The sequence below is a fragment of the Rhinolophus sinicus genome, chromosome X, assembly GCF_036562045.2.
Source record: "Rhinolophus sinicus isolate RSC01 chromosome X, ASM3656204v1, whole genome shotgun sequence".
Classification (NCBI taxonomy): domain Eukaryota; kingdom Metazoa; phylum Chordata; class Mammalia; order Chiroptera; family Rhinolophidae; genus Rhinolophus; species Rhinolophus sinicus.
Window position 1 is genome coordinate 83,147,334 of NC_133768.1, and position 26,926 is coordinate 83,174,259.

Sequence of the window (26,926 nt, forward strand, 5' to 3'; positions counted from 1 at the left end):
ACATTTATATACCTTACAATGTGATCACCTTACTAATTCTAGTAAACATCTGTCACTGTTCCCTATCTTTCTATAGATGTTTCTATAATCTAAAATTCAGTCACACTCTTAACTATTAACCACCATGCTTTGAAAATACGAGACACTGTAAAAGATAGAATGCTCTAGTTCTAAGTTACTGATTTTTAAGTTGTGGTCAAAGTCAATTTTCACATGAAATCTTCTGTCCCATTAAATAAGGCACTATTTGGTAACAAGACAATTATGGTTTCTATTCCTTCCGTGTAACAACCCACACTCTTTTCCCCAAGGCCAATGCTTTGCTTACCAGAGCCATTAACCAAATACATGCTGACATTCACTTCCTTCAAATAGAATCGGTTTTCATTTTCCTGTTTGAAAAAGAGCTTCCAGTTAATCAACACATATCAATTGTCTGCAGGTACAGTTACTATCTACAGAAAGAAAGCAATCTAATACTATCACCCAAAAAATAAAACTCTAGATTAGACCTGGGCCAGCAGAATAAACTGCAACTAAGTAAAGAGAACTCAAAATGTGACAGGAACCCTTTTCCTTTGCATTTGGTTTCCAATTTTTGGACCAGAGGTATAGTCATGTGGTTCTCAGATACTCAACAATTCATTGCCTCCATTTTATCCCTCCTATCACTTGCTGAGCCCTCATCACCTCTCACCTGGATCACAATAGCTCCCTGCTTTTCAGCCTCTCCAGCTCAATCTTTCCTTCACTGTTATTATCTTTCTGAAGCACTCATCTCATCTGCCAGTCATTCCAGTTATTTCAGTGCTTAGTATGTACAAGGTAACATATCAAAGTGCTCCAGGAAGCCAGCAAAATGAACCAGACTTGGATCCTGCCCCCACCATGTTTGCAATCTGCCAGAGAAGATAAGCTAAATACAACAGCACCCCCCTTATCTGCGGTTTCGCTTTCTGCAGTTTCAGTTATCCACTGCCAACCAGAGTTCAAAAATATTAAATGGAAAATTCCACGTATTTTGAGAGACCACATTCACATAACTATTATTATGGTATATTGTTATAATTGTTCTATTTTTTCATTATTATTGTTAATATCTTACAATGCCTAATTTATAAATTAAACTTTATCGTAGGTATGTATGTATGTATAGGAAAAAACATAGTATATATAGGGTTATGAAAATGAAAATTACTTCCAACTAGGGAATGAGCAAAAGTAATGGAAGTTTAGGGATGGGCCATTTGAATTGGGTAGGATTCAATTAGGAAACAAGCAGAAAAGGGTATTTGAGAAGGCAACAGCATGAATAAAGGTAGAAAATAAGCATAATCACAAGCACACTAGCATCTGAGAACTTACTAAGTGCCAAGCACTGTTCTTAAAACATTACACATGAAGCATCATTAAATAATTACAACACCCCTTTCTGAGATGGGGTAATCGAAGTACAGAGATTATTAAGTAACTTCCCAGAGGCTATATGGTTAGTAGTCAGTGAACTGGGATTTGAACTCAGGAAGTCTGGTTGCAGAGCCTGTGTGCTGGTTACCACTGTGTTTCCCCAAAAATAAGACCGGTCTTATACTAATTTTTGGTCCAAAAGACACATTAGGGCTTATGTTCAGGGGATGTCATCCTGTAAAATCATGCTAGGGCTTATTTTCCGGTTAGGTCTTATTTTCGGGGAAACATGGTACTGTGCTCTCCTACCTCACTGGATGTGCACAGGAAACAGGGTGAGGGAACCACGAGACTCATGCAGGGGGAAGGAAGGAAACAAAGATGGATATGCAGATTACATTGCATGGTCTGTGGGAGGGAGGCTAGAACTACTCTGCTACGGAACTTAGATGTTATGATGGCAAAATAAAACCACTGAAGGTTTCTGAGGAACAGCTATGCTTCAAGCAGATTAAGCTCATCACAAGTACACTAGCAGAACACTGAGGGAATGGAGGAAGTGGAGGGACTAGTTACAAGGCTGAATAGTCCAGGTAAGAGGTAATGCAGGCTGGAATCAGGGTAAAGGCAGTGGGGAATGAAAACAAGGTGATAGACTCAGAGGAATTTCAGGAGGAAGTATAAAGGAGGACTTGATCACCTCATCACATCTCTCCTCCACTTAGGATATGTCTCGGCTCAGCGTTCAAGGCTTTCCACAATTTGTCCCAACTACTTTTCCATACTTATCTTTCACTAAACATGCTTCATTCTCCTGGTTGGTGTTGACTGTGTTCCTTTATTCAGGGGTAACCCACACTTTTGCACTTATTCCCCCTATGTACAAATCTGACCCATCCTTGAAGTTCTAGCTTAATATCATCTCTTCCATTAAACCTTCTCCACTCGCCGCCAGCCAGAATTAACCTCTCCCTCCTCTATACTCCCACAGCACCTTGTATTTTCCTCTGGTCTAGCACTCATCCTACTTTGTATACGCCTTCCTCAGTACTCTATGGCCCACAGAACCAAGTTCAAAAGCCTTAGCATGACATTCAAGGCCTTCCACAAAAATGGTAATAATTTGTGTATTTCTATCTTTACCACTAAAGTGTGGCCACCTTAAGAATATAGGCCTTCTTTGTATCCCACCATAGCATTCTATAAATAACACACTCAAATTCAATAAATTCTATTTAGAAACATCTATCATGACAGGGTTGAAGGTGAGATGGGCCCCAGTGAACCCTGGTGACATTGCAGGTGTTTCCTGAGTTTTCAAAGTGCCTGTAGCATGGTTAAAATGTCACTATTATGGATTACATTTTAAAATAGTCTGCTGGGTAAATTAAATATCACAATTACTAAATGTTAAATATTTCTCCATGAGAGTCAGAAGACATCATGGTCCTTTAAGGATCTTACCATAGCTAGAAAGATCTCTGGGAAGGCCTGCTCTCATCACATTGGAAAGGACAAGCTTAACTAGACATTTTTAATAGTAATTCACTGGTGACACATGTACTATAACAGAGGGATGATTTGAATGTTAGAAAAGGGAAGATTTTTGTAAACCTTTCTAAAACATAATTGTTTACTATAATCCTCAATTACTTGGCATATATTCCATAAGGAAAAAATGCTATAGACTCAAAAAACCAAGTTCGTATATGAAACAAGTAACACAGACCTAACTTTTTCTATATCAGATGTTGAGACTCTTTCCCCATCCCTACATACAATAATTTGATTTAAAAGCAGAACTGTTTTTTTATCCACTTATACAGTAACTCTTAGTTTGAGAACTGTTGGTGGTTCAACAGTTTCCCTCACCGATAGCTATCCCCTCTTTTCTATTCCCATTTGCTATAGCATGTCTACACACGCACATCCCTCAAAAAACTGTGGAGAGGGGCCGGCCCGGTGGCTCAGGCAGTTGGAGCTCCATGCTCCTGACTCCGAAGGCTGCGGGTTCGATTCCCAAATGGGCCAGTGGGCTCTCAACCACAAGGTTGCCGGTTCAATTCCTCAAGTCCCGCAAGGGATGGTGGGCTCCGCCCCCTGCAACTAAGATTGAACATGGCACCTTGAGTTGAACTGCCGCTGAGCTCCCAGATGGCTCAGTTGGTTGGAGCGCAGGCTCTCAACTACAAGGTTGCCAGTTCGATTCCTCGAGTCCTACAAGGGATGGTGGACAGTGCCCCCTGCAACTAAGATTGAACATGGCACCTTGAGCTGAGCTGCCGCTGAGCTCCCGGATGGCTCAGTTGGTTAGAGCGCGGCCTCTGAACCACAAGGTTGCCGGTTTGACTCCCGCAAGGGATGGTGGGCTGCGCCCCCTGCAACTAGCAATGGCAACTGAACCTGGAGCTGACCTGCGCCCTCCACAACTAAGACTGAAAGGACAACAACTTGACTTGGAAAAAAGTCCTGGAAGTATACACTGTTCGCCAATAAAGTCCTGTTTCCCTTCTCCAATAAAATCTTTAAAAAAAACCACAAAACTGTGGAGCTAATAACTGCTTCTGAGAAGGTGAAAAGAAAGGTCCCCAATGACTAATTTATGCTAGCACGAATTAGAGAATGTATACTTAACATGGAACTTTCTGCTTAAGGTTCAGCCCTTGATACAAGCATGAACAACAAAAACCTGAATGCTGCCATTATAAACTGGCGTGATTTAATGAATTAATGCATGTAAAGTACTTACACAGAGCCTTGTACATACCAAGTACTCAAAAAATGTTAGTATTATTACTGATACTATTACAAATAGTATAGCCCCCCAAAAACCTAAATTATTATAGTAGACAAACATGAGTTTCCTAACCAATAATAGAGAAAAATATTATGGAAATTACTTTATATCTTTTATATATATACTTTATATATATGGATAGGTTAGACAGTTTTTTTGATGTGGGTTAATTCTTGCTCCTACCTTAAGGTCTATATAATAGCAGAGTAGACGCTTTTGGTAATGATTAATATAAAAGCCCAGCCCACAAACCACTGAAGTGACCTTGAGGGATTAACAGGGATTAATGGACTATACTCTATAATTAAGCAGTGTTGAAATGGAAAATAGAGCTAAATAACCCCCCACAACACACACACACACACACACACACACACACACACACCACCTACTTAGACTTTCAGATGTGTTTCTAAGAGAATGAACCTAATGTTAGAAAAACCTATTACTCACCACAGCAAAAACAAAGTCAAGATATTTAATGTTGCTGCTGTTCAGCCTAAGTAGAGCAGTTTGAGAATGGCAGCTGCCAGTGAAGTCAGTTGTATTGGGATTGATATTAATAATTGAAGCAACCTTTAAGGGAAGAAGAGGGGGAGAAAGGTACAGATTAACCATAAATGTCTACAGCAAAACCTTATATTCTAATAAGACCAACTTCAGTGGAGAACAAAAAAATCCTTTTGCCTGGATACTTAAGTTTATGGAGTCTTACTTTCAAACAAAGTTGGCACAGGCCTTCAAACTATGACTCAGACAACTTTACAAAAAAGAAAAACAAGAGGAAAGCTTCCTAACTAATGAACCAAATGAAAATTCACATATTTTATGAAGCATAAGAGTCATCTGTCTAGCTTGTTTAAGTCATGGGACTCTGGAAATGGGATTTGCTCATTGGCACACCCTCTGTAGCCTCAGTGGAACATTGCAACCAGAAGTGCCATCCTGTACTGGAGCATATCTATATGATTTGAGTCATCACATAGCTGGAGAAACAGCTGCACTGTTTCTATACATCAACCTAAAGTGTGTTTCAGACAAAACTGTGAAGAAGTTATATTTAAACTGACTAAAATAATTATCAACTGATTATACACTGATCTACTGATGGCAAATAGAATCTAAACCCAAAGAGTCCCTTAAACTGTTGTTTCCTCCTGGCCAAAATAACAACACCTTGACAGTAACATTAACTCTTCAGGGTTATAGTAACTGCAAACTAATCAAAACTCAATGAGTCAATATCAAATCTCCAATTAAAACAGCATCATTCTAGTAACACTACTCTTGGGCTGAATGTAGAAAACATTATTTGAAAAGAGATGCAAATAGAATGTATCCATAAAAATAGACAACTATACCTTATCTTGAGTTATGTTCAGTTGCAGCCCCATGGTAGCCAGAAGACAAGTACCATTGCCATTATTAACCGAATAGGATCCAATCTCTGGTTTTTCCTTTGGAGTAGGTGTTGTAGTAGGAGATGGCACAGTAGTGGGCACCACTGTGGTTGAAGTTTTATCTTTATCACACAGAAACTCTAAAACAAAGGACAAAATAAACTAAAGTAGACATTTTCTTAATTCATTAAGGTCAGGGAAGAGCAAAATATTTCTCACAATAGAAGTCCAAAAGGATTACATTAGGGGAAGAGAATACCTTGACAGGATATTTTAAATTAAATGAGGTACAGTTCTTAAACTGCTGCTTCATATGCAGATAATCTCTAAGAGTTATGAGACAGCAGACAGGTTCCAGACACATCCAAATGCTTTATCTACTCACACATGGCCACACATCCATTTTTTTCAGACCTTTAAGTCCCTTTATTCCCAAAGAACTTTACCTGCCTCTGATGTGAAAACCAGAGATTTAAGTTTGAAAACATTTTGCACCAACCTAGGCCTGCCCTCTTCTCTCCCACATACAACAACTGTAAGAAAGGATAGTGTTTACCAGAAAAAAGTTTACAAATCATCGAAGGATTTAAATACAAATGGACCTTTTATTCATGTTACCCCTACAACAAATCACAGGCATTTCAACCTCTTTTTAGGAAGTGTTGGTAGTTTCCCAGGACTGGTGAATGAGAAACTATTACATTTCCATAAAGTCATATAAAAATTGAAAAATGTTTTATAAAATTCAAGATTAGAATCCAGAAATCTAAATTCTATGCTTTTGTCTTGGATCATCAATCGCTAAGGAGCTGATGATCAAATACTATTTGAGAGTCTCTTCAAAGACTAGGTTTCATCAGCTGAAAATACTATGGGTAGAGCATTTTAAAAGACCATTTCACAACATGTACATCATAAACTTAAAACTGCAAGTTCCACAAGAGTAACAATTGCTATTATTTATAAAAACTTCACAGTCCAGTGTAAACTATAAGTCTTAACTCTTTCACTGTGTTAACTGATTTCAAGTTTTTTTTCCAAAATGTGTCAAAAATCCACAAAAAATAAAATGTTGATATTTTGACTATTTTATGCATTTAATAACATTTTGAGCTGCTTTGTACATAAACGACATTATTTTTATTTGAAACTGTTCTTATACGGTAATAAATTTACCGCTATATTGAATTTTAGAAAAAAAATACTCAAAACATACTAAGTGGCATCAATTAGATTTAAGTATAGATAAATTAGAATTATCTTTTTACAAAAAAAAATTACAAAATGTTACACAATATGGCATACAAAACACCTTTGTTGTTGATAGTGCAAACCACAGGAAAACATACCCAAACGTCACAGCAAAAGAGTTAATATATAAATGCTTGCAGGTAACGACTTCAACTAAAGCTACCTGATATACTCTAATCTTAAATTAAGACCCAAGTATAGAAATATATACTTTAAGCAGTCACCTTTTGTGCTCACTGTGCCATTTTGGACAAAAGCTTGTACATGAACATCCCAATAGTGTTGGACTACACAATTCTTTTCTAAAGTTGATATACTATTGCATCTAAAGATGTCATTCAATGGAATTTCAAATGCCACAGTGTCATAAACAGTAAACCGTCCTGTAAAACAAGATTAACAATAGCTGTTTTCAAGAAGGTAGGGAAAATGTGACAATATAAATATACATTAGACTCTTCTCTTTTGTCTGCCTGTCCCACCCCAACCCCTAAGTGACAAAGGACATGGCATATTTAGGGAATGGCAAATTCGCCGTGGCTGAAACAGGGAGTAAGAAGATGTGATGGGGGTTAGGAAGGGAAGACGAGTTGCAGGTGGTCACACACTTTGAAGCATCTTATACGATCTATGGATAGGTTAGTTGGGCTTTATTTTGTTAGCAATGGAAGGTCAGCTTCAGTTTTTGAAGCCGGAAATAAATAACATGCATACAATTTATTTTAAGAAAGACTGCAAAATTGTAGAAGATAGGCAGGGGAGAAAAATTTTAAGGAAAGTCATTTAAGAGGGAAACCAGTTAGAATGCTGATGACTTAGTTAAGGTGAAAAGCAAGGGGGGGGGGGCTAGCCTAAATAATACTTCGTGACGAAACAAAGAAGAGAGATGGATTAATCAAGGATTTTATTTTTGTGCTACTAATCCAAAGTAAGTTATAGTAACTAAAATGAGCTTTTGAAACGTCTTCCTGGATAGAATTTAAAGACTATTCCATTTCATGAAATCCTCAGAATATAAAAGCAGTAAGTTACAGCCATTCTGTAGACTTTTTACTACAATTACTATAGTAAAATTTCAAAAGACTATGATCACACTTATCTACCCAAATGACTTAGCTTCTTTTGAAGAAGCAGCAAGGAAGGAGGGCATTCAAGGTCCTTAATATAGGCTGCCTTTTGTGCCTCTCCAACGTGTAGCACAAGGCAGCCAATTAATGCTGCCTTGGCACCCCCTAACGGCCAAAGGAAAAATTCTTTTAACTAATGAACTAGAACATTTTTTTCCCAAAACTGTTTCTCACTATTAATATAAGTGAACAGATAGATACATGAACTCATTGTACATAGATAGACCTCAAAAACAAATGAGTGTAAAAAACAAGTAGATATATTGGAGTTGCACTATAAAACTGTATCAATTTTAAACTATGTATTGCTTATGAACGTATAATATTGACATATTTATTCGTCAAATATAAACACATAGACAGGAAGGCTACACTCCAAATTCATGAGAGTGGTTGTCTCTCAGGAGGCAGGGAGGAAAATGGCTCTGGGGAGTGGGTACAAAGGAAACCTCATGTGTATCTGTAAGGTTTTCTTTTAAAAGATGAGGCAAATATGGAAAAAAAAAAGGCATTTACTAATTCTGAGTAATGGGTGCAGATGGGTCTGTTATATTATTCTCTGTACTTTTCTGTATTTTAATCATGAAAAAATTTTTAAAAAGAAAACAGTTTCAAAGTCACTTCAATTACCAGATGCCTAAAAATAAAATACTAAATTATTTCAAAAACCATTAACAGTCCATTTAAAGAAGCCCTTTTAAATTCTAAATAGTTTCAAATCAAATATTACACAGATGCCAGTAATAAAAAATTGCACTCTGACTTCTTTAAAATAAAAGGGGGCAGCGATAGGTGTTAACATTTTAGGAGTCTACCAAATCTGTCATATTAAACCCCACCTCCTTTCCCTGCTACCTCCTTGGTCCAGGCACTCATCCCTTAATTACTTATAACAGCCTCCTAAACTGGTCTCTGCCTGTAGTCTCCTTACTTCCAAATTAATCCTGCAGAACATTCTTTATAAACTACTGTCTCTACTTTTGTGATATCATTCTCATGCTTAAAAACCTAAAATGGTTCCCCCAGTGCTTACCCCATCAAGCTAAGTGTCTTGCCTTTGTTTCCAAGGGCCCCTATAATTTAGACCAACTGCCACCTAGCCAAACTGATTTTCCTTCTGCTACACACACAGCCTCTATTTTAATCAGATCGCTCTCCAATTACTGCTGCACATATCATGCCTCCCCTTGCTGGAAATACTCTGCTCAAAATTATCTGCTTCCTCAAATTCTACCATTAGCTGAGTTTCAGCTCAGGTCCTACTTCTATACCCAGCTTTTCACTCCTCCAATGCATGCTAACCTCTCCTTCTCTCTGTTCCTAATCAGGACTCCTTGTGACAATACTTTGAATCTGGCCTCTTAATCACAGGCATGCACAGATGGGCTCAGGGATTATGTACCATATACAAAGTTCACTCTATACTTTGACAGAGAGGGTCCAGAACTTCCCTCACATTATCAGAAAACATTAATGAACCCTCAGTGCCCCCACTCCCTGCAAACACAAACAACAACAAGTTCACACGGATCTCAATGCTTTCTGATTTTTCCATACAACTTGGGAAAACAATTTCGCTTTGTCTCTCCAACTAGTCTTTAAGCTCCTTGAAAGTGAGACGCAAATCTTATGCTCGTTCTGAAAGACAGTGTGGGGCACAAACCTAAATATCTAAGGTATCCCATAACAAACTTGCTTTAGCTATCCTCTCAATCTAAGAGATTAGTAAAAAGAAAACTAGGATTTAATTTCTAAGTCTCAGTCTGTGATACCTCCCAAGTTTTATATGAACTCATTCACTTCTGGGTCTTTAAAATATGATCTTTTGATATCCATATATCCAAATGAGTCATTTACCCCCAGGTCTAGGCAACTGAAGCCCACCTACCTGTTTCTGGAGTCAGAATGAAATACTAATCGGTGAGAAATGCTAAGGTACTATAACACAAACACCATGTTAACTCAATCTCAATGGAGGGGGAAGAAAGGAGAGAAATATATGCCTAACAGAATGGAAATCTCCATTATTCATGCCTTCAAAATATTTTAATACACATTTCAGTTTCTAGTAGTTACAAGAGTGACATAATTGCCAATGCTTTTACAAGTCCATTTTGACCTGAAACTATCTCATAATAGCAGCAAATGTTACCTTCAGTCATTTTACTTTTAATTAATTGTCATTTACTTTTCAGTCAAAATCTTATCTATTAGGTTGGTGCAAAAGTAAATGCAGCTTTGCAATTATTTTTAACCTTCTAAACCGCAATTACTTTTGCACCAACCTAATAAATGGCAAAATGATTTGAAGATGAAACAGTCTGCTGGTCTCAGGTTACTAAACTTGTACACATTTAAAATAATTATTAGTAAAGGATTTGCTCATTGATTCAACATTTGTTGAGTACCCACTACGGAATGAAATAAATAGTAATAGTTACGTTCATGAACTTTGTAGCTCAAAACTAGCTCACCTACTTACGAGTAGCTTCTGTGACCTTTGGGGAAGTCATTTAATCTCATTAAGCCTCATTCTTTTTACCTGTAAAGTCGGGATAATATTTACTTCCCAGGCTTACTGGTAAAGATTAAGTGAGATGCTGCTGGTGATGCACTTCGGGTACTATCTGGTACAAAGTAAAGCACTCATGCAATGACAGCAAATACCATTGCTGTATCGAACACTATGCTGCATATGGGGTGAGGAGGATAGAAAGACATGAATTTTCTACTCTAGTTAGGAAGACAGACATACATAAGGATGATTTTTAAATTATTTACATTTCTTATTATTAATAAAGAGCAAGAGAACATAACACAAATCCAATTCTTAAAGTTACCTTTCTCTTTAGCATCAGGGAATGTTGTGTTATCACTAGTGTCATAGGTAAATGAAATGCTGTCAATTGAATAAGTAGACACTTCCTTTGTAAAATTCACAATCCAGGAAAAACCAGATTCAAATTGCACCGCAATTTTGGAACCATTCTGATAATCCCCACAGACGCTTCCACTGTATGTTGCATTGCCAAGGTCTGAAATGTTTACAGTTATCTAAAAGAAAAAGAAGTTTGGTTTGCAGGTGATTAGATAAAGAAGACGTGGTATACATACGAGGACTAACAATTAAGTTCACGAACTTGTTGCAACGGTGTTGCTAACCTATTTTGATGTCAGATGGATTATTCATTATGAATTTGTACCAACTGGACAAACAGTTAACCAAGTTTACTATTTGGAAGTGCTGAAAGGTTGCATGAAACAGTTAGACAACCTGAACTTCTCTCCAACAATTCATGGCTCTTGCATCATGACACTGCACCACCTCACATGGCACTGTCTTGTGAGGGAGGTTTCGGCCACTAAACAAATAACTGTATGGAACACCCTCCCTACTCACCTGATCTGGCCCCCAATGACTTCTTTCTTTACCCAAAGATAAAGGAAATATTGAAAGGACGACATTTTGATGACATTCAGGACATCAAGGGTAATACCACAACAGCTCTGATTGCCATTCCAGAAAAAGAGTTCCAAAATTGCTTTGAAGGGTGGACTAGGCACTGGCGTCAGTGCATAGCTTCCTAAGGGGAGTACTTTGAAGGTGACCATAGTGATATTCAGCAATGAGGTACATAGCACTTTTTCTAGTATGAGTTCGCAAACTTAATTGTCCAACCTCGTATACAATGGAACACTACTCAGCCATAAAAAAAATGAAATATTGTCATTTGCAACAACATAGATGAATCATGAGAGCTAAGTGAAATAAATCAGACAGAAAAGGACAAAAACCATAAAATTTCACTCATATGTGGAATATAAAACAAAAAGTAACAAACTAACAAAACAAACAAAAACAAGCTCATAGATACAAACAACAGAATGGTGGGTTACCAGAGGGGAAAAAGGGTGGGGGGAGGGCAAAGTGGGTAATTCCATTACCGTATATTATACATATGGAAGGAAACTAGACTTTGGGTGGTAGGCACACAGTAGAGTATACAAATATAGTATTATAACCTTGTATACCTGAAAATTATATAATGTTATTAACCAATGTTATCCCAATAAATCTAATAATAATATAATTAAGTAATAATAAAAGAGATGAAGTTTAAAAAGAAAAAGAAGTTTCTGGATAAGGAACAAACAGGCAGTAATGAACACCAAGCATTTCTGAAGGATGTGCCACTTCAGTCTACATCACACATCCCCCATGGCCAAGCTGCCCTTTGCCTGGTTTGCTGTGTAAACCAGTCTCAGATTCTTCAACTACACACCAGTCCTCTGGACAAATTCATGTACTGTCTAAAAGGAAAAGGAAAACTGGCCTGAACTTCTGTTCTTCAGTTAATTTTTTAAAAGACTTTTATTAAAATATAGCTAACATATAGTATTATATTAGTTTCATGTATATATCATAGTTATTCAACAATACCCACCTAGCACTATACAGTTATTCACACATTATTGATTATGTTCCCTATGCTAAAGAAGTGATCACCATAAGTCCAGCAACCATCTGACACTGTATCTTCAGTTTATTTTTAAAGAAATCAGGTTGTAAGTAGGCAGGACCTTAACTAAGGAAGTTAAGAAGGCAAAAGGATTGTGAGGATACCATCAAAAAAGATTTTAATAACAAGCTTTTCAAAAGGGGGCAAGCTTTGGGCCGGCCCGGTGGCTCAGGCGGTTTGAGCTCCACACTCCTAACTCTGAAGGCTGCCAGTTCGATTCCCACATGGGCCAGTGAGCTCTCAGCCACAAGGTTGCCGGTTCAACTCCTAGAGTCCCGCAAGGGATGGTGGGCTCCGCCCCCTGCAACTAAGATTGAACATGGCACCTTGAGCTGAGCTGCCGCTGAGCTCCCGGATGGCTCAGTTGTTGGTTGGAGCACAGGCTCTCAACCACAAGGTTGCCAGTTCAATTCCTCGAGTCCCGCAAGGGATGGTGGGCAGCACCCCCTGCAACTAAAATTAAACACCGCACCTTAAGTTGACCTGCCACTGAGCTCCGGGATGGCTCAGTTGGTTGGAATGCGACCTCTCAACCACACGGTTGCAGGTTCGACTCCCGCAAGGGATGGTGGGCTGTGACCCCTGCAACTAGAAAATGGCAACTGGACCTGGAGCTGAGCTGCGCCCTCCACAACTAAGACTGAAAAGACAACAACTTGAAGCTGAACGACACCCTCCACAACTAGGATTGAAAGGACAACAACTTGACTTGGAAAAAAGGCCTGGAAGTACACACTGTTCCCCAATAAAGTCCTGTTCCCCTTCCCCAATAAAATCTTAAAAAAATAAAAAATAAAAATAAAAAGGGGGCAAGCTTTGATGTTAGTACATGATAAAAACATTACAGAAGTAGTTAGACCTGAATATCATATAGTCTTCAGATCATTTGCCCTTAAGCAACTCCAAGAAAAACTCCAAAGAACCAATTAATTAAAATATTGTTTCCAACACTAATTAGAATACCTTTAAGTATACGTGTTAAAAAAACACACAGAATTTAAGTGTTAAGTCAGTTAACATACGAAATCTTATTTGTATAAATGTACATAGAGGATAAAAAAGAGAAGAATTAAATTCCTGCTATAAAATTCAGAGAAAAATAAAAATACTTACATAATTTTTGCTTGTAGTCTCATAGCATATTGTGAAATTCATCTGCCATTTTGCATAGAGGCAAGTGGCTTTTTCTGAATCTGTCAAATTAAGCTCTAATGTATAAGATGAGACAGCTCCTAGATTAAAAAGACTAAAATTTTAAAATTGTACTACAAAAACACATACAAAATAAAAACAAGTTCCACCCACCACCAAAGTTCAGCCAGCTCTAAAGTGAAACAGTATTTTTAATAGATATGGTATCTTGATGATTGTTTTTCTTTGTATTTTTAGTGGAATTCTATTGATAAAGTTAGCATTACCCCTTCCCGAAAGAATGGTTACTCAACCTAGGATGCTTAGGTAATGACACAGACTGGTGACATTTCCCTTTTGCCTCCTAATAATAATTTCCATATTCATCTGTGCCTTGCTAGTTTTGTTTTAGGAAATTATAGTTTGCCTGTTAGTACTTTTGTCTTTTAAGGTAAATAAGGTAAGGGGAAGCTTGGAAGGGGTGTTAAACTCCTACTTCTCTCAAACCAGCTCATGGAACTTTCTCTGCAAAAATAACAATAGATCTGATGTTCTATGGCTTTGTTGCTTTAAAGCCTGTCACAAACTACATGACATGACATGACAGACAGATGTCTTGGTAAACTATTCTCTTTTGATGTGAAGAGGTGGGCATGTGTACCATGTGACCAAAGGAACAGAGTTGCAAAGGTTGTTATATCCATAAGCAAAAGGTTAATTTTTATAAATGTAATACTGGTTCACCCCTTTGTTTCACTTTAAAATCCAATTGATTAGAAAGGCTGATGGATCCTTTGACATGGACTCAAAGTCACTTCCTGCATTCTCAACCTACTGCCTCTTTAGGCAGAAAAACCTTACAGAGAGAAAAGCCTTAGGACTTTTCAGCTAACTTGAGTCAGATCTACTATACTAGGTTAAACATAGGGAGGACATTACCTATTATACTGTAAACTGAAGAGCCTGAGGACTCAAAGTACTATATGCCAGCAAACACACCAGCAACATAAATGATAGACAACCATCTAAGGATTTTCTTCAGTCTCACACATTACCCAAGGAGTGAGCTCAGAGTGAGCTGCTTTCTGTTAAGATGCTGCAGATCCTTTAATGATATCTGAGCAATCCAACATCATCTAGCAAGTAGGGACATGCTATAGACTACAGAGAATAAAGTCCTAAGAGGAATACCAAGAAGGCATGCCTGAGCAACAGCTTTCAAGCCATATACAAAAGCCTACTGTCAGGCTCCAGAGTCTGGGCTGCCTTGCCAAGCCTGAGTATTATGTTAAAGCTTGTGGTTACTGGCAGTGCCTAAATGTATTGGCTAAGGCTCGAAAAGCCCTTGTGAGGCCTAAGTAAGTTTTACAGCCATTCTTTTCTAAGTAAAATATGGAATGGAAGTGTCATCACTGATTCAAGGCTACCCTGTAGTGGTGCTGAGAACTCCAGCTTATAATTTTTCTAATCAACTGGAGGCCTACTTTTTATATGCTGTCTCTCTTGGTCTTGTTTAAAGCCCCAAGCTTTAACATATTCTCCTTATATTCAAAGCATTCAAAATTATTAGAAATAACCAAGAGAAGCTTCACATGTATTACTTTCCAAAGACATTAGAGTAACAGAAAGAAAACAGCATAAAATAATAATAGTTATCAATGTGGGCTGAGGTGAAAGAAGTGAAGCTTTATGAAGCAGAAGGTGCAGGTTATGGTTCAAATTTACCACTACAAGATCTGACAATTAAGTTCACAAACTTGTTTGCAATGATGTTGCTAACTTTTTTGGTATCAGAGGGATTATTCTTTATGAATTTGTACCAACTGGACAAACAGTTAAACAAGTTTACTATGTGTAAGTGTGGAAAAGGCTGCATGAAAAAGTTAGACGACCTGAACTTGTTGCCAACAATTCATGGCTCTTGCATCACGACAATGCGCTAGCTCACTGTCTGTGAGGGAGTTTTTAGCCAGTAAACAAATAACTGTATTGGAACACCCTCCCTACTCACCTGATCTGGCCCCCAATGATTTCTTTCTTTACCCGAAGATAAAGGAAATATTGAAAAAAAGACATTTTGATGACATTCAGGACATCAAGGGTAATATGACGACAGCTCTGATGGCCATTCCAGAAAAAGAGTTCCAAAATTGCTCTGAAGAGCAGACTAGGCTCTGGCATCGGGGCATAGCTTCCCAAGGGCAGTACTTCAAAGGTGACCATAGTGATAATCAGCAGTGAGGTATGTAGCATTTTTTCTAGGATGAGTTCGCAAACTTAATTGGCACACCTTCATATATTAAATTCAAGATGCCTACCTACCAATTTATGAGATCTGAGAAATGCCCTGAGGGCTCCAGCACATTCTGTTCCAGTCCCTTCACAGCCTCTCTCCCTGTGAGAGCTATTTCTTCCACAGAGCTTACTTCACTTTCTGGTCTATATCTCCAACTGTACAGGGACAGCTGTTACTCAAAAACCTATCACCTCAACAATTCCAAAATTAAAATTAATTTTTCTGCTTCCTCCAAATTGGTCCCCTTCTCAGCATCTCTAACTCTGAATGAAAGGCAGCACCACATACTCAAGCTCAAAAGTTTGAGAATTAAATTAGCTTCTACTTCATTCTCTGCATGAAGTCCTACTTATTTTTCTCCTTCAAATTCTCTCTTAAATCCAATCTTTGCCTTTTATTTCTATTTCCGATCCACCTCCCCATCCCTAAATTACTACAGATGCCTCGTAGCTGCTCCTAGAAATACTGCCCGATTAATGGTCCTTAAACACCTTTTCCTCTCAGGACACTTTCTTGTTCAAAAACTTTTCCTGGCTCCAAAATTCCCATATTAAATTTAAATTCCTCTGCTTGGCTTTCAAAGTAATCCTTAATCTTTCCTACCCTATTCTTTCAACTTCTCTCAAACCATTTTCCCAGAACACACCCTTTGATACCAGTTAAACTTGTTCCACTGGACCCAAATTCCATGCTGTATTCAACCGCTACCTCTAGGTTTCTATTGTACATAACATTTGGATGTTTTTTTCTTCTACTTACCTAAATGTTCATCTCAGGAATAATTTCACTCTAAAACACCTCCCCAGGCTGCCTTTTGGGTTTTTTTTTTTTTTTTTTTTTTTTTTACAATTTCTGGAAGATACTACTGTCCACTATAAAAGCTGAAAATGTCAGGTATTTGCTTTCCCAGGCTCCCTTACAGAGAGGATGGGATGGATCCTGTGCGAGGCTCCACCTAACAAAGGTACCCACACCAGATTTTGTATAGAGGGGCCACAGAATAGAGCCAGGAATGGAACTATCACCCTCAGGTGGAAGTAGCTATAGCAGGATCAAGCTCCCAGGGAACAAGGCAAGCAGAACTGGTAGTGGCAGTGGCCAGTGGTACAAGCTGCAATTTAATCATTGGCAGTGGAACTACAATTCAGCATGATTTGGGGCACTGAACCAGGCTTTGGGATATATAGAGCTTGGAGCTCCAGTAATTCCAAATTACCTAGTATACATATTTTATAACGTAAAATTTTATTGATGTGCAACATGAATATGGAAAAGTACACAGCATAACATACGGAAGGGAAACGTGCACATAACATTAAGCATATTGCCAAAAGAATATTAATATTCACAAACTGAACCCATTTGTGTCAAGAAACAGAACATTCCAAGTACTCCTGAAGACCACCTGGTTCCCCCTTCCAGTTACCATTTCCCTCCCATGGGCAACCATTATCCATTATCCTGACTTCTAACATGATAGATTAGTTTTGCCTGTTTTCAACTTGATATAAGTGGATCATTCACTGTGCTGTCTTTTGTGCCTGGCTATTTTCATTCAATATCATGTTTGTAAGATTCACCCCGGTTGCTCTGTGTAACTGCAGTTTGTCCATTCTCACTCTGTATGTATAGCATTCTATTATTGAGTGACCATTCCACTATTCATCTATGCTATTGTTGATGGGCATTTGGATAATTTCCAGTTTGGCTCTAATACAAATAGACACATCAGTGCACACATGTGTATGTGCATCCGTTGGGCCTAGGAATGAAACTGGGGGGTCAAAGGGTATGCACATGCCCTGGTATCTTTTATAATAAATTATTTTTCTGCTTAAAATTAATCAGATTTTATTTGTGTTACTTATAATTAAGAACCTGGACTGATATGCTATCCATTTTTCAGCAGCCATTTTCTCCACAAAGATTTCCTTGACTATGGAAGGAGAATTGACTCTGGGTGGTGAACACACAATGTGATATGTAGATGATGTATTATAGAATTATACACTTGAAACCTATGTAACTTTACTAATCACTGTCACCCCAATAAACTTTAATTTTAAAAAAGCCCTCAAGGAGTAGTCATAGTACACATCCCCACATTTCAGTATACCTTATACTATTCTGAATTATTCAGTTATTTTATGCCTGTAAATACTGCCCTCCCTATTGTCATATGCTCCAAAACAGCAGTTTTAAACTGTCACTTCACAACAAACTGATGTGCCATGGCATATTATAGCATAGTAAGTTGTTAACTAATAAAAAAAGTACCAAAGTCTGTGAATGAATTATATATATGGATAGATTCAAGATTCCCTTTTGATAATGCCTCTACCACTTATTTGAATTTCAATAAGCTCCTTTAAACAGATGATCTTATCTATGCCACAGCCCCTAAGAAGTGTGTCTTTCATATGAATGCCATCCATCATGGATATCATGGTGATTGGAGACTATGTCTATTACGGTTTCCTCTATCTCCTATCATTACTACCATAGTAGTGCTGAATACATTATTAGATTCTCAATAAATACTGATTGATTGTATCAAGGTAAAAAACACCCTGCAACTGGTGCAGCTGTTATGGAAGGCAGTGTGGAGGTTCCTCAAAAAATTACGAATAGAATTACCGTATGACCCAGCAATCCCTCTCCTGGGTATCTACCCAAAAAATCTGAAAACATTTATACATAAAGACACATGTGCTCCAATGTTCATTGCAGCTTTGTTTACGGTGGCCAAGACATGGAAACAACCAAAATGTCCTTCGATAGATGAATGGATAAAGAAGTTGTGGTATATATACACAATGGAATACTATTCGGCGGTAAGAAAAGATGATATAGGAACATTTGTGACAACATGGATGGATCTTGAGAGTGTAATGCTGAGCGAAACAAGTCAGACAGAAAAAGCAGAGAACCATGTGATTTCACTGATATGTGGTATATAAACCAAAAACAACAAAAGAACAAGACAAACAAATGAGAAACAGAAACTCATAGACACAGACAATAGTTTAGTGGTTACCAGAGGGTAAGGGGGGTGGGGGTGGGAGATGAAGGTAAGGGGGATCAAATATATGGTGATGGAAGGAGAACTGACTCTGGGTGGTGAACACACAATGGGATTTATAGATGATGTAACACAGAATTGTACACCTAAAATCTATGTAATTTTACTAACAATTGTCACCCCAATAAATTTAAAGAAATAGAAATAAAATAAAAAACACCCTGCAATAAGGACCTGAAATATAGCTTAATTTATTTATAGGAAGGCCAATCTTTTACCTCTTCCAAATCATGAACCCAACCTATCAGTCTTCTGGATACTCCTTCAACCCCCATGTCAGTTTTTTCAATAAATTTTGACATGGATTCCAAGCTAGGAATAATACCTTTCTCATAAGGTAAGTTTATAGTTGAAACATTTACACTTCAGTAAAAAATCTCCAGCAAGCCATTTCCATCCTTATTCCTGTGTTTGACTTTAGAACAACCAAAAAATTTTTGTTTAAAGGCTTTATGACATTAAAAAAACAGTTTATGAATCTATCGTAGAGTATGTAATTATAGAGCTGAGAGTTCATTCTCCAAAGGAAAAAAAGGCATACCTCAAAATGAACTTTTTCAAATTCAAATATCCTCTCAATCTTATTTCCAAAGAGATCATTTATAGGTTATTTTAGAATTTAAAACTTATTTCTCCAAGTATAAGTCACTGCAAAAAAATGGCTGTTTTACAAGTCTATTTGACCCAATGAAGCTGAAAAATATACATTTGTAAACAAGATGGGGGGTAGGGTGGGAACCTAATACTAGTAGCAAAACAAAATCAATAAAAAACAACCACAATGATCTAAAAAGCAATATTATGAGGTGATTAAAGGCCTCATCCCTGGAATTGAAGAGCTAGAATTCAAATCAGGCTGTCCAATTTACTAGCTGTGAGACTTTGGGCAAATTAACCTTGCAAAGAATTGTAGTGTGCATATTTCTCTAATAGGTTCTTCGAAAGCATGTAAACCCTTCAGAGCTAAGAGAACTTTGCCAAGCAAGTTAGAGATTCCAGCTTACAAGCTTCCCTTCTAGTAAACACAGCAACTAAAGGATGCTTCCCAACTTTTAGGTATGTTTACTTTCATCATATTAAGTTATGTTGTCCTCAAACTCATCAATCCAGAATGATGTTGAGCAAAGGGTCTTTAAAAAGAAAAAAGAAAAAACAGGACATAGGTGTACAATACTTAACTCTTTCTTTTCTATTGATAGGTTTGTTATGTGAGATTAACTGTTCCTCATTTACAATTCCTCATTTACAATCCCTAATATAGGTACAATCATCACATTCATTTGCTGATACTCTTGATTTCTGGTAAATCTCTTAAAACGGAAAAGTAATGATTGTAAGCTACAAAATAATTTAATATTTTAAGGTCAGAGGGTGGGTAAGGAAATAAGATTTAACACTATTCAACTAATGGAAAGAACTTATTGCTGAGTGGTATCTGGCAGACCTCCAGAACTCTTTTGCAACGCACAGCAGGACACCAACAAGTACTTACAAAGTATACTTTCGGATCAGAGGAGATCTCTGATCACTTTAATACAAAATTATGATCGGAATGCTTTTGTCACTATAGGAGGAAGATCACTTAAGCCAGCCACAGTGCTGTGAAATAATCCTTGATCACAAATTCCACCCAAGGATAGAGGAAGAAAGCTGCACTCATGGGAAATATTTGAATATCTATAATCTTATCAAGTCTGATAACCAATGACTCATGAAAGAATAATAAGCCTATCCCTTCAAGTATCTCTATTATAGCTAGAATAATTTTAGGAGAACCTTGAAATCAGTTTAACCAAATGTGGTAAGCTACAGAAAAATCTCTGTGTTTACATTCTCTTTTAAATCATCTCCAAAAGGAGAGAGGTTGATTATTTGTGAAAACCTTATTCTCCTTCTCATCAAGGACTTCCTAGTTCTTCATGTTAACCTTCACTATGTAGGTATATCTAGAGGGGTACAGGTAAGATACTAGCATTATTATATGAGATTACACTTTAGTAAATAGGTTTATAATTATCTGTACTTCTTAGCACTGATCTTGAAGTTCTCAATCCAAAGACACACAAAAAACTTGCAAAACATAATTTAAGGTTCAAGAAGAATAAGGAGATCAAGTTGGTCTAGTTCACCATTGTATACCCAGTGCCTACCAATGAATACCCTCAACAAAAATTTATGGAGGATTAACCATGTACGAGGCCCTGTGCTAGGTAGGCACAGGGAATTAACAGTACATAAGATGGTCTCCGTTCTCAGGTTCTCAGAAACTAACACCATAGGAGACACTTGACTGGTACTGGAAGAAAAGAAGAGTAGAAAATAGGCTAGCCTAATAACTTAAGAGTTTGGGAAAGACAAGATTTACTCCTATTCCTCCAGATACTCACCTGGCTGACCTCCTTCCAACACTCAGTTCTCTGCTCAAATGTCACACAACAATCCTAGGCCTTCTGAACCCATCCCCACTCCTATCATCTGCTCATTCTTCTTCCGAATTACCTTTCGCATTTTCTCCAGTGCTTATCACTATCTGAAATTATGTTATTTATCTGTTTGGGATGTCTTCTGACACTGCACCATGAGAGCAGGGACCTCATCTGTCTTTCCCATTGCTCTATCTACCCCTTTCACCTAGTATAGTGGCTGGTACACAATAGGCATTCCATAAACATTTGTGAGACGGAGGGGCTCCAAACAGTGAAATACAAACTCAGGATATTTCTGTGAGGTTTTTCCCTGACCAGAAAAGCCTCAACCCTATAAAAACCAGCAGTCACTAGTTGTAAGAATCAATAACACAGAAGAGTTCTGAAATCTATAATGTCACAAAAAGGGAACAGTTAGACATTGATGCTAGGAAAGGATTTTCATCCACTACTCTCTTCCTAATGCCTATATATAGCTCTTCTCCAGAAAGTTCTCTAGTCAGTTACAATTCATTCAAATAAATATCAGCAATAAAGTAATCTCTATGAAAAACACCAATATGTAGACTCTAAGAATTATTTCTATACTTACTCTAAAGCAGCAATTTTTAAAAAGTAGAGTTACCAGTGGAGCTGGGATAGAATTATAGTCACAAAGTGAAAGTGGCACAGCTAGAGCACTAACGTTAATGAGACTATAAATTCAGTACAGATCCTCCTTCATGGGTACTCTCTGCAGTACCCAGGAACAGCATGACATTCATAACAGATACTTTGCAAATATTTATTGAGTTTTCAAAAACCCATTCTTGCCATTTTGAAATATAAAAGCAACGTGCAAAATGCACCAAGCAACTGAAGACCTGCTAAATTCTCAAGAGACAAAACCACATGGAAGGAGTTTGAGCATCACACTGAACCCACCAGCTGTCAGAAAAAAGCACTGTATAGAAGAGATGATTTCTATTCCATCCTGGTACTTTTTAAAAATTTGATCTGGGTATATCATTAACTTGTACTCTTCCAAATCCTGTTCTGAACTTGGAAGTGAAGGTAATCAATCTTGGAAATCTTCCAAGAGGATGAATCTAGTTAGTCCCAATCAATAATTGGCAAACTAGCAGATGAGCTGATGGGTTCTTTTATGTGCTTCTTTTTGCCTGTTTATTTTCTGCAATGAGAAGCATTGCTTTATAAAAACAAAACAAAAGCTTTCATTAAAAAATTAATGACATGAAAATCAACAAGTAGAACAGCTATTTTTTTTCACTTTCTCTAAATAAGTGCTGTATTTGTGCAGATTCAATTAGCAATGAATTACTGGTTAACATGCCTTGTTCGGATATGTTCTAGACACTGATAAGGTGCTTTTTTGGAAAACATGCCTCTCTTAGGGTTGCTGGGCCCTCAGTAGGTGCTTCATAGTGATGTTAAAGCTTTGAATTGTGCTTGAACAGAGCCTCCACAGCCCCTTTTCAGGGCTACAGAAGAGTTTCCTGCACTGTGTGGACAGCTGACTAGATCAGGATTCGCAAATGTTTAGGGTGTCAGGACCCCCTTTACCCTCTTATTCACTGAAGACCTCAAAAAGCTTTGGTTTATGTCAGTTATATCTATTGGTATTTGCCGTATACCATTATCAGAGCCAACAGAATGGTGATGTCATCACTCATTATGTAGTCTATGGAAAAAAACTCCACTCTGCGCCGGTGAGAGGATGAGAGTGAAAAAGACAAATAACTTTTTAGTATTCTTCTGGAAATCGTTTTTTGATCTGACAGGCCCCCAGCAAATATCCTTTAGAATTAGTAGACCAGATCACCAAGAACCCTTCCAATGCTATGACTGAAGCAAGATTTCTCATCTTTGGCACTACTGACATTTTGAGATGGATACTTCTTTGTTGGGGGGAGGGTGCTGTCCTGTACATTGTAGGATATTTAGAAGCATCCCTGGCCTCTACCCACTAGATTCCAAAAACAATCACCAGTTGTGACAACTAAAGATGTCTCCAGGTATTGCTAAATGTTCCGATTGAGAACCCACTGTTTAAGGGTGTTGGTTTTATTCTACTGAAATGTGAATTACAATATGTGTACCTCTCACTGTCTTCTCAGGTCCCTAACATATCTATTTCTTCTCCACTCCCATCTGGGTCTATTCCTTCTGGGTTTTGTTTGTTTTTGTTTTGTTTTGTTTTAATTAGGTCACAAATAGCAACAATCAGTGGGTAGTGACAAATAGGATGAATCAGGTCAGGAAGAGACATTCTAGTCAAAGTTCACCTTTCAGGCATTAAAGCTAGCAGGGACCCACTGCTTATAGAGGAAAGGTGTCACAGCACCATCAGCCAACGTTCACCCAGCCATTCTGAGGACCTGGTAACAACCCAAATCTTAGGAAGTTACCTACCCTCCTCCTCCCAAAACCAGGTAATAGATCAGTTTGTAAGATAGGGAAGAAGAAAATGAGCTTCTGAAGGCAGAGAGGCAGCATACAAGATTCAGATACACCATCTCTAAAATCTCGCATCTAGGAGGTCCTCCCAATTGAAACATCTGGGGATTTTCTGGCTGGGAGGAAGTAGCAAAACTGTAGAAAACCGACAACTCCAAGTCAAATATTCACTCCCCACTAAAGTTTCCACTCATCACTTTAGTCTCCAGAGGTTGCGGCCGAGTTTTCTTGCCTGGAAATTGCCCCTGCCACCTTTGATTCCCTTCCCCCTCAAAACCCCAACTACCAAACTCAAATCCAGCATCATTCTTCATCTCTTTAACCACCCTTCCTCCACAGCCTCAAATTCTTACCCACAAAAGCCCCAACCCTCTCACTGTCCCTCAAACTCTACTATCATATCTGCCACCCTTCCCCCAAGCAGGCACAGTGTCTTTCCTCCCCCAGTTTTCCACCATCAAAACTCTTCCCTGATCTTAGGAAACCAGGACTCTCCTAATTGTCTTTGCCACCCCAAAATCTGCGCGTACCACCCTCCTACGCTCACTCCTTAATATCTTCCCCAAGTTACTCTTCTTACTCCTTCGGCGTCCACGCCACCCCCCCTTACCTGCCCCTTCTTACTCTGATGGGCCCTTCTTCCCCCACCATCCCTCGGTCAGGCCTTCTCTAGGTCACTGCTCCCCACCCCAGGGCAAGCGCCACCGCCCAGTGTCAGTCGTTCAGCCTCCCAAACCCCTCCCCCTAGGACCAGTCTTGCCAGTTGTGGCCTTTGAACTGGGCGCCCAGGGCCCAGGCGGAGAGACTGAGCAGGAGGGCCCAACAACTCACCCAGGACGAGGCAGAGCAGAACGAGCCCCGAGCCTGGAACCGGGGAGAGGCGGAAGCACACCATGTTCCCGCAGAGTAGGCGGTGGCGGCGGTGACGAGAGCAGCAACACCACGGAAAAGGCTCGGGAGAAACGGGAAAAGACAGCCACCGACCACCGACTACAGTACTGCAAAAGCCAGGACTAGGCGCTTCAGCGCGAGTCATAAGACTAGGGGCGGGGTTCTTCCTTGTCTTTAGCCTATCTCTGCGCTTAAAAGCGGCGAAAGGGGTGGTGATGATGTAGGGGCGGGTGGCTAAGTCGACCACGCCCTGGCTTTTTGGTTCACAATCTTACGCTTCTAAGAGATATGCGCGGACGGCCTTATTTGAGGCTAAAGGGAGCGGATGAACTTTCAGGGGGTGTAGATAGTAGAGATTATTTCAGTTCCGACTCCTTGAGGAAGAAGATAATAATTTTGCTGGAGTTAAAACGGTTGCTAGGCATCACAACGTAATACATACAAAAATCATACATGATGCTTCTTTAAACACTGTTGTTACCTATGCAGTTCATGCTGTTAAATGGGCAAGGGAGCTAGGGGGTAGTATGGAGTCACTGACCACCAGAGCAAGAGGTGGCTTTGAAGTTCACTAAGTTACAACACACTGTTTTTCAGATGGGGAAATTGAACTCAAAAAAAAAGGAAGTCTTCTTTAAATACAGAAAGAAGGAAAATGAGATAAAGAAAAATGAAATAGAAAGATAAGGAGAAAAAAAAGAATCATCCATATTTGTACTACCCAGAGAGGCACTGTTTATCTGTCTATCCATCCATTCATCCATCCTTCCTTCCTTCCTTCCAGTTGTTTCTCCTATGCATATACACATGTAAATATTCTTTAATGAATTCATACTAAACATACTATTTGGTATACTTAACAGTTGAACAGATGAAACCTAAAATATTCAACAAATGAAAGCATTCAAAAACTATAAAAAATCTCAAATTGGGATAAAGCACTGCTTCTCTTTTTTTAAATTTGTTTTTGTTTTTGTTTTGTTGTTGTTTTTAGTTTTTGCACTGCTCTCAAATGTTAGTTTCTGGGAATTTTTAATAACATACAGATTCCTGTACCTCATTCCCCAGAGATTCTGAAACAGTAGATCTGTGGAAGTCCTAGGAATCTGTTTGCTTAACAAGAGCTGTTTCTCAATCCTGGCTGCATGTTTTAATCACTTGTGGGGATGTAAAACTAGAGATGCCCCCTTGGTCCCACATCCTGAGATTCAGATTAGCATGGCCTGGGGCCTGGACATTGTATTTTTCTCAAAACTCCCGAAGGCAATATTAGTGGGTCAGAGATGATCTCTAAAGTGGCTCCAGCTTTACAATTCTAGGGTTCTATAAGAGTAAATGCTCACTTGTGTAAAACATAAGGAAACAAAGTGTCCCAATGATTCGAATAACTGGTTTAATAAATTTTTGCCCTTAACCTTTTATAGATGTCATCAAGTAAAAAAAAATGGAACGCGGGGCCAGCAGGTGGCTCAGGTGGTTGGAGCTCCGTGCTCCTAACACGGAAGGCTGCCAGTTTGATTCCCACATGGGCCAGTGGGCTCTCAACCACAAGGTTACCTGTTCAACTCCTCGACTCCTGCAGGGGATGGTGGGCTGTGCCCCCGGTAACTAAGACTGAACACAGCACCTTGAGTTGAGCTGCCGCTGAGCTCCCGGATGGCTCAGTTGGTTAGAGCACTGCCTCTCAATCACAAGGTTGCTGGTTGTACTCCTGCAAGGGATGGTGGGCTGCGTGCCCTGCAACTAACAACGGCAACCAGATCTGGAGCTGAGCTGCGTCCTCCACAACTAAGATTGAAAGGACAACGACTTGACTTGGAAAAGTTCCAGAAGTACACACTGTTCCCCAATAAAGTCCTGCTCCTCTTCCCCAATAAAATCTTTAAAAAAATGGAACGCAGTAAGATAGAGCAGCCTTAAATGCTAAATCCCCCCATCACAATCTTTCCCCCTGACAAAACAAATGCTGGTTCTTTGACTGGGACAGGCACCCATGAGACAGAACAATGTTTTGGAAGTAGCAGGGAAATTGTGGGTATTTAATCAGAAAAATTAGGCTAAAAATACTCAAAGCTTTGTTTGATCTGAGTTTCACAGTCACACCTGTTTAATGTTTTCCCCTAAGCTTTACAAGAACTACT

General features: G+C 38.7%; 1 protein-coding gene across 3 annotated transcripts in view; it reads right to left on the reverse strand.

Annotated features, from left to right (window-relative positions):
• Positions 1-25,011, reverse strand: part of LAMP2 (lysosomal associated membrane protein 2) — a 40,853-nt gene extending 15,842 nt beyond the window's left edge. For 2 of the 3 annotated variants that reach the window (XM_019717660.2, XM_019717661.2), the window contains exons 1-7: positions 24,726-24,979; positions 13,616-13,734; positions 10,823-11,036; positions 7,080-7,238; positions 5,566-5,744; positions 4,658-4,780; positions 329-392 (exon numbers count right to left, since the gene is read on the reverse strand). In XM_019717660.2, coding sequence (XP_019573219.2) covers positions 329-392; positions 4,658-4,780; positions 5,566-5,744; positions 7,080-7,238; positions 10,823-11,036; positions 13,616-13,734; positions 24,726-24,930 — 1,063 coding nt within the window. In that variant the 5' untranslated portion in view covers positions 24,931-24,979. Of the gene's footprint in view, positions 1-328; positions 393-4,657; positions 4,781-5,565; positions 5,745-7,079; positions 7,239-10,822; positions 11,037-13,615; positions 13,735-24,725 lie in introns of all 3 variants that reach the window. The other variant, XM_019717662.2, reaches the window with a different exon arrangement.
• Between the last annotated feature and the right edge of the window lie 1,915 nt (positions 25,012-26,926).